Source organism: Heterodontus francisci, chromosome 26, assembly GCF_036365525.1.
Source record: "Heterodontus francisci isolate sHetFra1 chromosome 26, sHetFra1.hap1, whole genome shotgun sequence".
NCBI classification, from domain to species: Eukaryota; Metazoa; Chordata; class Chondrichthyes; order Heterodontiformes; family Heterodontidae; genus Heterodontus; species Heterodontus francisci.
Window position 1 is genome coordinate 11,471,084 of NC_090396.1, and position 15,836 is coordinate 11,486,919.

The window sequence follows — 15,836 nt, forward strand, 5'->3', positions numbered from 1 at the left end:
ACTCAAACTTGGGTTTGGCAAGAGGGAAGTCATGACAAGAGAATAGGTGGGGATATGGAGACAAGAGGGTAGCTGGGAGCAAAAGCAAATTGCATTCACATAGCACCTTTAATGTAGTAAAAGGTCTCAAGATGCTCCACAGGAGTGGTACTAAACAAAATTTGACACCGAGCCACTTAGGGTGATATTAGGATAGGAAACTTGGTCAAGTGGTAGGTTTTAAGGATCATCTTAAAGGAAAGAGAGGTAGAGATGTGTAGAGGTTTGGGAAGGAAATTCCAGAGCTTAGGGCCTTGACAACTGAACAGTCACCAATGGGGGAGCGATTAAAATTGGAAATGCAAATGACGTCAGAATTGCAGGAACAGAGATATCTTGGAGGGCTGCAGGAGGTTACAGAGGTAGGGAAGGGAACGACTGCGTAGAGTTTTGAAAACAGGAATGTTAAAGTTGAGGTGTCGCGGGACTGGGAGACAATGTAGGCCAGCAAGTACAGGGGTGGTAGGTGAAGGAGACTTAATACGAATTAGAATATGGGAGGCAGAGTTTTGGTGGAGTTCAAGTTTATGGAAGGTGGGAGGAGATGGGAGGCTAGCTAGAAGAACATCAGAATAATCAATTCTAAAGATAACAAAGGCATGGACGAGGGTTTCAGCAACAGATGAGCTGAGGCAGGGCCAGAGATGGGTATCATTACATAGATGGAAGGCGGCTGGCTGTCTTGGTGAAAGAGCAAATATGGGATGGAAGCTCACTCTCTGGATCAAGTAGGATGACAAAGCTGCAAACTGTTCTGCTTCAGTCCCAGATAATGACCTTGGAGATGGATGGAGTTGGTTGCTATGGCTGGGACCAAAAACAATGTTTCAGTCTTCCCAAGATTTAGTTGGATGAAATTTCTCCTTATCCAGGACTGGAAGTCAGACAGGTAGAGGGACACAGTGAGAAGATGGAGTTACCTCAGAAAATGAGCCTCATGATCTCTCCTGTTCTTGTGGCTTGGGCATAGCAGAGGGAGAAAATGGAAATAATTTGTGGGGAAACTGCTTTTTCACATTCACAGTGAAATCAGAAGAAAATCAGTCACTAACATCTTTTTATCCGAAGGCAGAAGAGAAACAATCTGACTGTCCCTTTGTGCAATTTGTACGTTGCAGGTAGCTGCACGTTTACCTGCAGTCCTTCAACACCTGGTGAATATTGAACTCAAACGCTGCCAACAGTATACGGTCCAGGGCATCAGGCTGACTCCCGTACGTACTAAAATTATCCAGGCAGATCTGTACAAGTCAACAGGGAGGAGAATCACCATCAGTAAGGTCACAACATTCAAGAGAAAGCTGGCATGCAATAGATCATTGTTCACTCATTCCTAACATCTTAACCCTTCTCCTGCAACATAATCATTGTCATCTTTCTTCTAATCTAAACTACTATGGTCAGGGTTCCTCCGAAATTTTGTCTCATCCCTCGCTCAATCCAAATACCCAGTGCTACACACACTTCCTCAATTCTCATGAAATCAATACATTTGACACCAATTCCTACTCTTAGTTCACTCTTTCCTGAGACCTCAGGACTATATTACTCTTCACCTCCCTCAGGCTGTACTCCCTTCTAAAATCTAACTTGGATTTGTGCACAGTGACCATGCAGTGTCTAGGAAGTAGCACCTCCAGTTCAGGAGGAACCAGAAAGGAAGATTCAGAGCCATTTGTCTAAGCCAGTGGAGTGACAACAAGTGACTCCAATGCTACCAGGATATTGACAAGCACCAGCCAACCCAGGAGGGCGCCACTTAAAAACTGGCCTGCTCAAACTGAAGTGCACTTGCAAAACTATTATATCATTATTTGTATTAACCTTGTCTCACACTATGGACCTCGACAATTCATGCAGCTTTCTCAATTTAAGAAAAAGATCCCCTGAATGTTTAGCTGCAACACGAAGTGCGTTACAATTAACTTACGGAGTATCAGAACACAACAGACAACTTCAGGAAATTAGCAACTGCTCTATCAAGCACTTCATAATCCTATCCCATCGAACAATCCCAGGGGGTACAGCATGGGTTAGACACAGAGTAAATCTCCCTCTACACAGTCCCCATCAAATATCATAGAATACACCCAATACCAGACCAACATGCTCTGTATCTTCAACATTTTCTCTTAAGTTTGGAAACTTTAATACAATTTGTCTTAACTGGAATCAAGGTTAAAAGCTGGTGTTTAACCCACCCAATCCATTGACTGCTCCAAGTATGCTTCCATTTTAATATCCAGTATCAGGTTCAGGGAGTGAGTCTGAATGGATTCCTCCACTTAACCAAGTTAAAGACCACATTGTTAACAGAAAGAGAATGGCATTTTGGTGAGTAAACTGGGCAGTCACATATTCTCTGGAAGGTTTCTTACCTCTGCGTATTGATAAAGGTCAGTAGGTTTTACAGTAGGGTGACAGTACAGCAGCTTGCTGACCAGTAAGTGGTACCAGGTAGACAAGATATCCTTCTTTTCACACAATGCTTCCTCATTACCTGCTAGAATCTAAGGAGGAAACAGAAACTGGGTGGGCCCCTTGCAACAATGATATCACAGACATTTCACAAACCAATTAGCTGAGCTCAGCCATGAAAGCAGTAAGAGGTATGACAACTGGCCTTGACATAGTGGTCAGGAGTGAAGTGGCAATGGGATCAGTTAGGGCTCTCACTGCTAACTGCCATGCAGTGGAAAGCACAAGTGCATAGACATGGAAATGAGTGGCTCAGACCATTCCTGAGACACCCTTCCATCTGTTCCAACCAGTTTGAAAAAGCTCTGATGGCAAAATATTAACACTTATCGAAACAGCTACTAGGACACAAGCATGTATTACAGAAAAGTTCAAGTCAAGGACTTCTTCAGAGCGATCACACCTGGAATAGCCCCTGGGTAGGGCAATGGAAGCAAAAACTCTTCAATCATTCAAGAGGCTGAAGTAAGGATCATAATGTTTCCATGGATGAACTGGATGGGCCCAATGGCCTCCCTACCTGTACTACTTTTTATGAACAACTGTACAGTTTTTTAAAAAAGCCTATATTCTTGGTGGGTAAATACATGACTTGGTGTTGTTTTGTGGTGTTGAGACAAACGTATGAGATCTAAGAATCTAACAATTAAGAATCTAGATCTAACAATTAAGATCTAAGCGGAAGTCTATGTTTAAGAACAGAAGCAGGACTGGAACATTTGGCCCTGCGAAACTGCACCAATATTCAATAAGATCCTGGCTAACTTTCTATCTCAGCTACACATTCCAGCAAATATGCCTAGATGCCCACAACCCAGTAACTAGTCAACAGAACCTTTGTTGCACTACGAAAAGTATATCCTTCTTTAGGTAAAAAGTACTCCAAGTATCAGCAAGGCCCTAAACAGTTCAGTAAGTCCTCTTCACTCTTACACTCTAATCCTTTTGTAATAAAGGCTAACATACCATTTGCTTTCTGTACCTGCATGTTAACTTTGGGATGTGTACAAGGACACCCAGGTCCTTCTGAATATGAACATTTCCCAGTCTCTCACCATTTAAAATCTATTCTGCTTTTCTGTTTTTCCTACCAAAATGCATAACATCACATTTCTCCACATTATAGTCCACCTGCCAAATTCTGGCCCACTCACTTAAACCTGTTTATATCTCTTTGCAGTCTCATTGTATCCGCCTCAGATTACTTTCATGGTTGTTAAGATGAGACTGGCTCTGGTTAACTGCTGACAGTCACAAAGTTCAAAACAGGGCGGGGAAATAGTAAAAATTCAGGAACTTGGGGCACAAAAGGGATCTAGGGAAAAGGTTTTCACCAAAGGAGAGGGGGTTGAAATGGTCAGTGCAATTTGGTCAAGCATCAATTAGGTTATGTTAGAAGTTAGAAGTGAGGGATTTGTTGAGATGATGGGATTGATTTGGGAAAGGGGGACAGCCACAATGAGCCTAAAATGGCCTTTCCTGTTCTGAAAAATTCTTGCGTTCTATCAGTCTGAGAGAGCTCCACAAATGGCTTGTTGCTGGGAGTAGGTGGTTTTGCTGGCTTCACTATTCACTATTACATATCTAGCGAGAGTGAGAGATCCAACAGTCTGAGAGAGCACTCTACTGTACAGGCCAGGATATGGTTCAATCAGAGCTCAGCAGTGACTTTCTTTCTTACCTGACAGATTAGCAGCAGTTCACCATTGGATGCAAAAGTTCCCTCTTTCAGGCACCGCCGGCACTCCTCTTGCCAATGACGCCATTTCAACTCAAACTCTGTTAACGTCTGATTACTGCCATGCTAAGGTGAGGGAAAGGAGACAGTCAAGAAAATATGAGATGGTTCAACACTGACAACACAGATCGGAACATTTCCGCAGAAAATATCTTTGCCCTAATAATTAAGTTATCAGACAGTGACAAGGAACAGCATATCAGAACTTGAACACTGGATTCATGTGAATGGAAAAGTTATTCGGTTTGTGTCGGATTAAACCACAGAGTCTGAGGCCCAAATTGAAACCCCAGCCAGTGATGGGTTAGCTAATCTTGTCCAGGATGGCAGCAGGAGTGCTACAATCGGCTTGAGCTGTGAGGAGGAGGAAAAACAATCAGCCCACTCCAGATTAGTCATCAATGCAGCCAGGAGGACAGGATCAGTCTTGACTGGGATGCTCGCCAGGGGGGAATAGTCTAGCTAGGCTGACAAAGTAGAACAACCATTCGAACAATGCATCAGAGGATGGATGGCACCAGCCTTGAGCTACAACAAACTGAGCCAGGGACATCACTTCCTTTCCCTGTGATGATTTCCAATTCCAAATGGAAAGGAAGCAACTGCCCAATTCCCTAACCTTCCACCAGTCCAGCCACAAGACCGGGAAGGATGCGAGGGGGGGCGGGGGGGGGGGCAGAGAGGTGCCCTCCAAAGCTTTTGTTATTGTGAGCTCTGCAGGTGTGTCATAGCTACATCTAAAGTCACTGATACGAAGAGTGTAGTATTCCTGTTTAGGGATAACCTACCACTGAGGAAACTGTGCCAAGAATAGCACTTTCCAAAAGCCCCCATCAGTCAACAAAATTCAAACAGGGCAAAGCACTTAATCTGAAATATAAGCACAGCAGGGAGCAGGCTGTCTGGGCTCCGGGGGCCAGATGAGACATGGCGCCAGCTTGGACACCCACATTGTTCATAACTCCTGGGGACTGCCTAGCAGCACAGCAGACTGACTCACCCACTCATGTTCCTTGCCTCCCTCTACTCAGCACTTTCCCCTTCTTGATGACATAACATGGATCAGCAAGTGAGGTGGTGAGGAGACTGGTCTGGACATTGCCCAGTCAGCTCTTGGCCAGAGACTGAAAAACAGTCCAGACTGATGGGATGAAAGTCACCTTTGACTGTTGCAGTAATGTTTGTTTGTAAAGTGAGTTTGGGCCAGTCACTTATTCTACACATAAAACTGCATTAACCCAGGCAGGTGCTGGGTGCCCAAAAAGGCCAAGAGGATTGTATAATCTTGCAGATTATCTGGTCTGTTATTTCAGTTTAGCTAAAGAGTAGCAGTTGGGATGGGACAACTGGTCTCAGCATCCCAAACTCAGAGAGCTGCAGGGAATAAATCAGCAGGGACCTGTTTCTGGGCGGTGTCCAGCTGCCCCAGTTTGGCATACACATCTGCAGGTGGCAAAAAAGCCAGGAACAGGTCTGCAATGCTGATGTTCACAGTTAAGGCTCACACATAAATAATGACCACTTGAGATATCAGACAGAAGCCAGAGCTTGAAGAAACATACTTCAGCAAGCAGTCACCACCCGAGGGAAGAGAGAAAACTGGCAAAAAATATAGCTACTTGGGATGGAGTATAAAAGGACCCTTGAAGCTTTACGCAAGAGTTAATCAGCGCCTACAGAGAGCGACAGAAGGAGAGGGCAGGAAGGAAACCAAGAAAACAAACTTGGTGGCGTACAATGAAAACTGGCATCTTCCTCATCAGTTCATCCATACATCTGTACATGGAACTGGCTGCAGGTTGAGTCAAGGCCTTCTTAGCCAACATCTCTCGAGCCTCCCCCAAATGGCCTTGCAGCACACAGCCAATGACCTGGAAAAATACAAGGGAGAATGCCACAAGAGTCAGACCCTGAATCTCTCCATCGCAGAGAAACTAGGTACTTCACACCAGCACCAGCCCCCTCCCCACTACTGGATCCCAGGACAGCACATCAGCCCCCCACCAGAGCCGCACCCCGGCCCTCTCCCCACCAGAGCCCCACCTCAGCCCACCCCTCCCCCTCAAGACTGCACTCAAGCCCTCTGCCCCCACCAGGAGCTGCACCCCAGCCCCCTCCCCTCAAAGACTTCACCCCAGCCCCAGCCCCTCCCCCTCAAGACTGCACTCAAGCCCCCTTCCCCCCCCACTCTGGGCTGCTGTGCAACTCCTCCCCCCACCCCCAGGGCTGCTCTCCAGCCTTCCCCCCCCCACCCATCCCCCCACCCTCCCCAGGCTGAACCCCAGCATCCAACCCCCAGATTAAAAGCCAGCCCCTGACCCACTATGATTGCCACTGCCCACCATAAAGCTACAGGTACTGCTCTGAATTAGCACAGCTCAGTCAGAAACACCAGACTGCAATTATTTCACATTTCGTGATACAGAATTGAGCTATCTGAAATTCCATGCAGGTATCTCACCGGGGCACTGCCCAACTGCTGTCATGGCCGAAGAGAGGGAAGTGCACTATTCCAAATGACCACTTTCTGCCTGCAGACTGGACAGTGTCAGCAGGCTCTTCAACTATGAGGACATCACAGCCAAACTATTAACTACCAAAATCCCCACATCCTCTCCCACTTCCCAGCACAGGGACCAGACTGCTCAGGAAAAGGAGGCCGTGCTCATTCATTCCCCTCACTATCCCAGGACACTGCCACTACACGCAGCCTCCCAGCTGAACCAAAAGCATGAGTTGGACCTGGGTCATAGGAACATAGGAGGAGTAGACCATTCAGCCCATCGAGCCTGCTCTGCCATTCAATAAGATCATGGCTGATCTTTCACTTCAATGCCTTTTTCCCACACTATCCTCATATCTCCTTATGCCATTTGTATTTAGAAATCTGTCAATCTCTGCTTTAAACATACTCAATGACTGAGCTTCCACAGCCCTCTGGAGTAGAGAATTCCAAAGATTCACCACCCTCTGAGTAAAGAAATTTCTCCTCTGGGCATTAAGGTGGACAAGTCCCCAGGTCCGGATGGGATCTATCCCAGGTTACTGAGGGAAGCGAGAGAGGAAATAGCTGGGGCCTTAACAGATATCTTTGCAGCATCCTTAAACACGGGTGAGGTCCCGGAGGACTGGAGAATTGCTAATGTTGTCCCCTTGTTTAAGAAGGGTAGCAGGGATAATCCAGGTAATTATAGACCGGTGAGCCTGACGTCAGTGGTAGGGAAGCTGCTGGAGAAGATACTGAGGGATAGGATCTATTCCCATTTGGAAGAAAATGGGCTCATCAGTGATAGGCAACATGGTTTTGTGCAGGGAAGGTCATGTCTTACCAACTTAATAGAATTCTTTGAGGAAGTGACAAAGTTGATTGATGAGGGAAGGGCTGTCGATGTCATATACATGGACTTCAGTAAGGCGTTTGATAAGGTTCCCCATGGCAGGCTGATGGAGAAAGTGAAGGCGCTTGGGGTCCAAGGTGTACTAGCTAGATGGATAAAGAACTGGCTGGGCAACAGGAGACAGAGAGTAGCAGTAGAAGGGAGTTTCTCAAAATGGAGACGTGTGACCAGTGGTGTTCCACAGGGATCCGTGCTGGGACCACTGTTGTTTGTGATATACATTAATGATTTGGAGGAAAGTATAGGTGGACTGATTAGCAAGTTTGCAGACGACACTAAGATTGGTGGAGTAGCAGATAGTGAAGGGGACTGTCAGAGAATACAGCAGAATATAGATAGATTAGAGAGTTGGGCAGAGAAATGGCAGATGGAGTTCAATCAGGGCAAATGCGAGGTGATGCATTTTGGAAGATCCAATTCAAGAGTGAACTATACAGTAAATGGAAAAGTCCTGGGGAAAATTGATGTCCAGAGAGATTTGGGTGTTCAGGTCCACTGTTCCCTGAAGGTGGCAACGCAGGTAAATAGAGTGGTCAAGAAGGCATACGGCATGCTTTCCTTCATCGGACGGGGCATTGAGTACAAGAGTTGGCAGGTCATGTTACAGTTGTATAGGACTTTGGTTCGGCCACATTTGGAATACTGCGTACAGTTCTGGTCGCCACATTATCAAAAGGATGTGGATGCTTTGGAGAGGGTGCAGAGGAGGTTCACCAGGATGTTGCCTGGTATGGAGGGCGCTAACTATGAAGAGAGGTTGAGTAGATTAGGATTATTTTCATTAGAAAGACGGAGGTTGAGGGGGGACCTGATTGAGGTGGACAAAATCATGAGAGGTATAGACAGGGTGGACAGCAAGAGGCTTTTTCCCAGAGTGGGGGTTTCAATTACTAGAGGACACGAGTTCAAAGTGAAAGGGGAAATGTTTAGGGGGGATATGCGTGGAAAGTTCTTTACGCAGAGGGTGGTGGGCACCTGGAACGCGTTGCCAGCGGAGGTGGTAGACGCGGGCACGATGGAGTCTTTTAAGATGTATCTAGACAGATACATGAATGGGCAGGAAGAAAAGAGATACAGAACCTTAGAAAATAGGCGACATGTTTAGAGAGAGGATCTGGATCGGTGCAGGCTTGGAGGGCCGAAGGGCCTGTTCCTGTGCTGTAATTATCTTTGTTCTTTGTTCTTTTTTGTTCTAAAGTTCTCCTCATCTCTGTCCCAAGTGGCTTTCCCCTTACTTGGAAATTGTGTTCCCTGGTTCGAGACTCCCTAACCAGGGGAAATATCTTACCTGCATCAACCCTGTCTATCCCTCTAATTATTTTGTAGGTTCCAAAGAGATCACCTCTCATCCTTTGAAACTCTGGAGAATACAGGCCCAGTTTTCCCAATCTCTCTTCATAGGGCAATCTCGCCATCCTGGGAACAAGTCTGGTGAACCTTTGCTGCACTCCCTCTACAGCAATAATATCCTTCCTAAGGTAAGGGGACCAAAACTGCACACAGTACTCCAGGTGCGGTCTAACCAAGGTTCTATACAATTGAAGCAACACTTCGCTACTCCTGTACTCAGAGTCATAGCACAGAAACAGGCCCTTCAGCCCATCGTGTCTGTGCCGGCCATCAAGCACCTAACTATTCTAATGCCATTTTCCAGCACTTGGCTTGTAGCCTTGTATGCTATGGCATTTCAAGTGTTTATCTAGATATTTCTTAAATGCTGTGAGGGTTCCTGCCTCTACCACCCATTCAGGCAGTGCATTCCAGATTCCAACCACCCTCTGGGTGAAAGTTTTTTTCCTCAAATCCCCTCTAAACTTCCTGCCCTTAACCTTAAATCTGTGTCCCCTGGTTACTGACCTCTCCGCTAAGAGAAAAAGTTTCTTCCTATCTAGCCTATCAATCCCCTCATAATTTTGTACACCTCAATCATGTCACCCCTCAGCCTTCTCTGCTCTAAGGAAAACCCTAGCCTTTTCAGTCTCTCTTCATAGCTGAATTGCTCCAGCCCAGGCAACATCCTGGTGAATCTCCTCTGCACCCTCTCCGGTGCAATCACATCCTTCCTATAGTGTGGTGACCAGAACTGTACACAGTACTCCAGCTGTGGCCTAAGTAGTGTTTTATACAGCTCCATCATAACATCCCTGCTCTTACATTCTATGCCGGGCCAATAAAGGCAAGTATCCCATATGCCTTCCTAACCATCTTATCTACCTGTGATGCTGTTTTCAGTGATCGATGGACAAGTACACCAAGGTCCCTCTGACCCTCTGTACTTCCTAGGTCCTACCATCCATTGTATATTCCCTTGCCTTGTTAGTCCTCTCAAACTGCTTAACCTCACACTTCTCAGGATTAAATTCCATTTGCCACTGCTCTGCCCATCTTACCAGCCCATCTATATTGTCCTATAATCTAAGACTTTCCTCCTCACTATTTACGACACCACCAATTTTCATGTCATCAGCGAACTTACTGATCATACCTCCTATATTCACATCTAAATCATTAATGCACACTACAAACAGCAAGGGTCCCAGCAGTACACCACAGGTCACAGGCTTCCACTCGCAAAAACAGCCCTCGACCATCACCCTCTGCCTCCTGTCACTGAGCCAATTGTGGATCCAATTTGCCAAATTGCCCTGGATCCCATGGGCTGTTATCTTCTTGTCCAATCTCCCATGCGGGACCTTATCAAAAGCCTTACTGACGTCCATGTAGACTACATCAACTGCTTTACATCCACACATCTAGTCACCGCCTCGAAAAATTCAATCAAGTTAGTTAGACACAATCTTCCCCGGACAAAACCATGCTGACTATCCCTGATTAATCCCTGCCTCTCCAAGTGGAGATTAATCCTGTCCCTCAGAAATTTTTCCAATAGTTTTCCTACCACAGATGTGAGACTCACTGGCCTGTAATTACCTGGTTTATCCCTGCTAACCTTCTTGAATAATGGTACCACATTCGCTGTCCTCCAATCCTCTGGCACCTCTCCTGTGGCCAGAGCAGATTTGAAAACTTGTGTCAGTGCCCCTGCTATCACCTCCATTGCCTCACACAACAGCCTGGGATACATCTCACCTGGGCCTGGGGATTTATCCACCTTTAAGCCCGCCAAAACAGCTAATACTTCCTCCCTTTCAATGCTAATATGTTCAAGTATATCACAATCCCCCTACACCTCTACACCTACATCGTCCTTCTCCAGTAAACACAGATGAAAAGTAATCACTTAAAACCTCACCTATGTCCTCTGGCTCCACACGCAGATTGCCACTTTGGTCCCTAATGGGCCCTACTCTTTCCCTGGTTATCCTCTTGCCCTTCATATACTTATAAAACACCTTAGGATTTTCCTTTATTGTGCCCGCCAGTGTATTTTCATGTCCCCTCTTCGCTCTCCTAATTACCTTTCTTAGTACCCCCCTACACTTTCTATCCCCCTCTAGTGCCTCCGCTGTTTTCAGCGCTCTGAATCTGCCACAAGCCTTTTTTTCCTGATCCAATCCTCTATGTCTCTTGACATCCAGGGTTCCCTGGACTTGTTAGTCCTACCCTTCATGGTGGCCCTGAACCCTCAATATTTCCTCTTTGAATGACTCCCACTGGTCTGATGTAGACTTTCCTACAAGTAGCTGCTCCCAGTCCACTTTGGTCAGGTCCTGTTTTATCATATTGAAATCAGCCTTCCTCCAATTCAGTAGCTTTATTTCTGGTCCATCTTTGAACTTTTCCACAACTACCTTAAATCTTACAGAGTTATGGTCTCTATCCTGAAATGCTCCCTCACTGACACTTACCACTAGTCCAGCTTCATTCCCTAGGAATAGGTCCAGTACCGCACCGCAAATTCTCTTGCGATAAAGGCTAATATATCATTAGCCTTCTTAATTGCTTGCTACACCTGCATGTTAGCTTTCAGTGACTTATTGACAAGGACTCCCAGGTCCCTTTGTACATCTACACGTTCTGATATCGTACCATTTAAGAAATACATTTTTCCATATTATATTCCAACTGCCATGTTCTTGCCCACTCACTAAGTCTGTCCAAATCCCCTTGAAGCCGCTTTGCATCTTCCTCGCAACACACAATCCCACCCAGTTTTGTGTCATCTGTGAACTTGGAAATACTACATTTGGTTCCCACATCCAAATCATTGATACGTATTGTGAACAGCTGGGGCCCCAGCACTGATCCCTGCGGTAACCCACTAGTCACAGCCTGCCAACGCGAGAATGACCCATTTATTCCAACTCTCTGCTTTCTGCCCATTAACCAATCCCTAATCCATGCCAGTATATTACCTCCTATCCCATGTGCTTTAATGTTGCTAACCAACCTCCTGTGGCGGACTTTATCAAAGGCCTTTTGAAAATCCAAGTATACTACGTCCACCGACTCCTCTTTATCAATCCTGTTAGTAACATTCTCAAAAAACTCCAACAGGTTCATCAAACATGATTCCCCATTCATAAATCCATGTTGACTATGTCCAATCAGATCCTTATTATCCAAGTGTCCATTTATCACATCCTTTAGAATAGATTCTAGCATTTTCCCAATGACTAATGTAAGGCTAACAGGTCTGTAATTCCCCGTTTTCTCTCTCCCTCCCTTCTTAAATAGTGGGGTGACATTCTAATTTGCAGGAAATGCTCCAGAATCTATAGAATTTTGGAAGATGATCACCAATGCATCCACTATCTCCATAGCTACCTATTTCAACACGCTGGGATGTAGAATATCAGGTCCTGGGAACTTATCAATCTTCAGCCCCATTAATTTCTCCAATACAACCTTCTTACGAATACCAATTTCCTTCAATTCCTCATTCCCTCTAATCCCTTGCATCTCTAAATCTGGGAGACTTTTTGTATCTTCCTCAGTGAAGACAGACACAAAGTTTATTTTTATTCATTCATGGGATGTAGGCATCGCTGGCCAGGCCAGCATTTATTGCCCATCCCTAATTGCCCTTGAGAAGGTGGTGGTGAGCTGCCTTCTTGAACCGCTGCAGTCCATGTGGGGTAGGTACACCCACAGCACTGTTGTTAGGAAGGGAGTTCCAGGATTTTGACCCAGCGACAGTGACCGGTGCCAAGGTCGATGCCGGGTGGTCCGTCCGGTTTCATTCCCATCACAAAGTGATCGTTTAGCTTCTCTGCAATTTCTCTATTCCATTATAAATTCTCCTGACTCTGCCTGTAATGGACCCACATTTGTCTTAGCCAAATGTTTCCTTTTTACGTACCTATAGAAGCTTTTACAGTCCGTTTTTATATATTTTGCTAGCTTACATTCATATTCTATTCTTCTTTTCTTTAATCAGTTTCTTCATCCTCCTTTGCTGTATTCTAAAATCCTCCCAATCCTCAGGTTTACTACTCTTTCTGGCAACTTTATAGGCCTTTTCTTTTAATCTTGTACAATCCGTAACTTCCTTTCTTAGGCACGGTTGACTACCTTTACTTTTGAGGTTTTTGTGCCTTGATGGAATGTATAGTTGCTGTAAATATGCAATATTTCTTTAAAGACTATCCTTTGCCTATGTATTGTCATACCTTTTCAAGTATTTTCCCAATCTGCGTCAGCCAATTTGCCCCTCATAGCTTCATAATTTCCTTTGTTCAAATTTAATACCCTGACTTCAGATTGAACTACCTCTCAATTTCAAACATAATGTAAAATTCTATCATATTATGGTCACTCATCCCTAAAGGTTCTTTGACAAGATTATTAATTATCCCTTTCTCATTACATAATATTAGATCTAAAGTAGCCTATTCTCTAGTCGGATATTCAACATACTGCTCTAGAAAACTAACACATTCCAGAGACTCGTCCTCCACAACATTAGTGCTCATTAGGTTTATTCAGTCTATATGCAGACTGAAGTCACCCATGATTACTGTATTACACATGCTACATGATTCTCTAATCTCCTGATTAATGCCACACCCCACACTGCCACTACTGTTTGGTGGCCTATAAACAACTCCTACCAATGTTTGCTGCCCCTTGCGGTTTCTTAGCTCCACCCAAACAAATTCCACATTTTGTTCTTCTGATCAGAGATCCTCCCTTACTAATGTTCTGATCTCATCCCTTATTATCGGTACAATGCCACCTCCTTTTCCTTTTTGCCTGTCCTTCCTAAATGTTGAATACCCTTGAATATTCAGTTCCCAGTCTTGGTTGTCATGTAGCCACGTTTCTGTTATGGCAATTAGATCATATCCATTTACCTCTATTTGGCCTTTTTAAGTCATCTACCTTGTTGCCAATGCTGCGTGCATTCAGGTAGAGTGCCCTTAACCTTGTCTTCTTGACATTCTGCATTCTAAGCCAAGGCGATCTTCGCCTTTGTTTCACCTGCCTTCTAATGTCACTTGCTACTTTTCTACCTCCTGTTACCAGTTTTACTTCCTTCCAATTTGAGCTACCCCTCAGGTTCTCATCCTCCTGACAAGCTAGTTTAAATACACAACAACAGCACTAGCAAATCTCCCTGCAAGGATGTTGGTTCCGGTCCTGTTAAGGTGTAGCTCGTCCATCTTGTACAGGTCCCACTTGCCCCAGAACCGGTCCCAATGCCTCAGAAATATGCGCCCTCCCTCCTACACCAATTCTCCAGCCACGTGTTCAATCGATCAATCCTCCTATTCCTATGCACACCAGCATGTGGCACTGGGATTAATCCTGAGATTACTGCTTTGGAGGTCCTGCTTTTTAATTTCCTTCCTAACTCCCTAAAATCTGCTTTCAGAACCTCATCCTACCTATGTCATTGATACCAATGTGGACCACGACCTCTGGCTGTTCACCCTTCCCCAGAAGGATGTCCTGCAGCCGCTCCGTGACATCCTTGACCCTGGCACCAGGGAAGCAACACACCATCCTGGAGTCACGTTTACTGCCGCAAAAACACCTGTCTGATCCCCTGACTATCGCATCCCCTACCACTATTGCTCTTCCACTCTTCTTCCTCCCGCCCCTGTGCAGCTGAGCCACCTGTGGTGCCACAGATTTTGCTCTGGCTGCACTCCCGTGAGGAACCATCGCTCTCACCAGTATCCAAAAAGGAAAACCGATTAGCAAGCAAGATAGACTCAGGGGACTCCTGCACTGCCTGCCTGGTTCTCTTAGACTGACTGGCAGTCACCCATTCTCTCTCTGCTTGCACGCTCCTAACCTGTGGTGTGAGCATCTCCCTAAACGTGCTATCCACTTAGTCCTCTGCCTCATGGATGCACAACAGTGATTCCAGCCGCCACTTGAGTTCCGAAGCCTGAGCTCAAGCTTCTGCAGCTGGTGACACTTCCTGCTGATGTGTTTGTCTAGGACACTTGGTGTGTCCATGACTTCTCACATACCGCAGAATGTACATTCCATTTGGCCACGCTGACCTGCCATAATGTAACTTTAAAAGTTTTTAATTATGATGAGAAGTAAAATAACTTACCAGTTACTCACCAATCAACTTCTTCCCCTGTACCGAAGAGAGGCGCAGCTACTGGAGGCTGAAAAAAAGGTGGAAGAAAGAAAGGAGCTCCTCCCTCATTTTATACTCTGTGCACTCAAATTGATTTTCTTATAGTTCCCCTCCTTACCGAACTCTCTCAATTACCAAACTCCCTTCTTCACACTGTACTCTCCAGCAGCACTCAAAGCAGACAAGCAGCACTGAGAGTCCCCTGAATTTATATTCTGAAATCAATGCTATCAGCTCTGCTAAAGCTCAGAAACCAGTTTAAGCTCACTACCGAATTAACTAGCTACAGCTACTCTCAGAGTGTTAGTATACCCTTGTTTAAAACTGCAAGAAACCTAACTTACCCCTTAACTGAAACAGTTAAGACTATTAACAATTAAACTTTGCCTGGCCTGCATGATTCAGCAAAACGCACAGCACTTTAATACTAGGAACTGATTCTTGGGGATCACCACCCCATCCACCATCACCTCCACTGAGAGCTGTGGTGAGCCAGGAACCCTGGCAGCACCAGGTCATCACTTACCACGTTCCAGAAGTACAGGTGTTCCACGGGGTTATCCGAAGCCATGACCTGATCAGACATAGCATCCACCTGGCAAACGTGCAGTCTGATCCAGTCCAGAAGGTGCATCATAAGGGAACCAGCTGCAATCAGATATTACTGCCTTAGTATTTC

The 15,836-nt window shown here is 45.5% G+C and overlaps 1 protein-coding gene across 2 annotated transcripts in view; it reads right to left on the reverse strand.

Annotated features, from left to right (window-relative positions):
- Positions 1 to 15,836, reverse strand: part of nup85 (nucleoporin 85) — a 66,346-nt gene that overhangs the window by 20,894 nt on the left and 29,616 nt on the right. For both annotated transcript variants that reach the window (XM_068057802.1, XM_068057803.1), the window contains exons 7-11: positions 15,684 to 15,805; positions 5,992 to 6,126; positions 4,199 to 4,321; positions 2,418 to 2,549; positions 1,174 to 1,280 (exon numbers count right to left, since the gene is read on the reverse strand). In XM_068057802.1, coding sequence (XP_067913903.1) covers positions 1,174 to 1,280; positions 2,418 to 2,549; positions 4,199 to 4,321; positions 5,992 to 6,126; positions 15,684 to 15,805 — 619 coding nt within the window. The remainder of the gene's footprint in view (positions 1 to 1,173; positions 1,281 to 2,417; positions 2,550 to 4,198; positions 4,322 to 5,991; positions 6,127 to 15,683; positions 15,806 to 15,836) is intronic.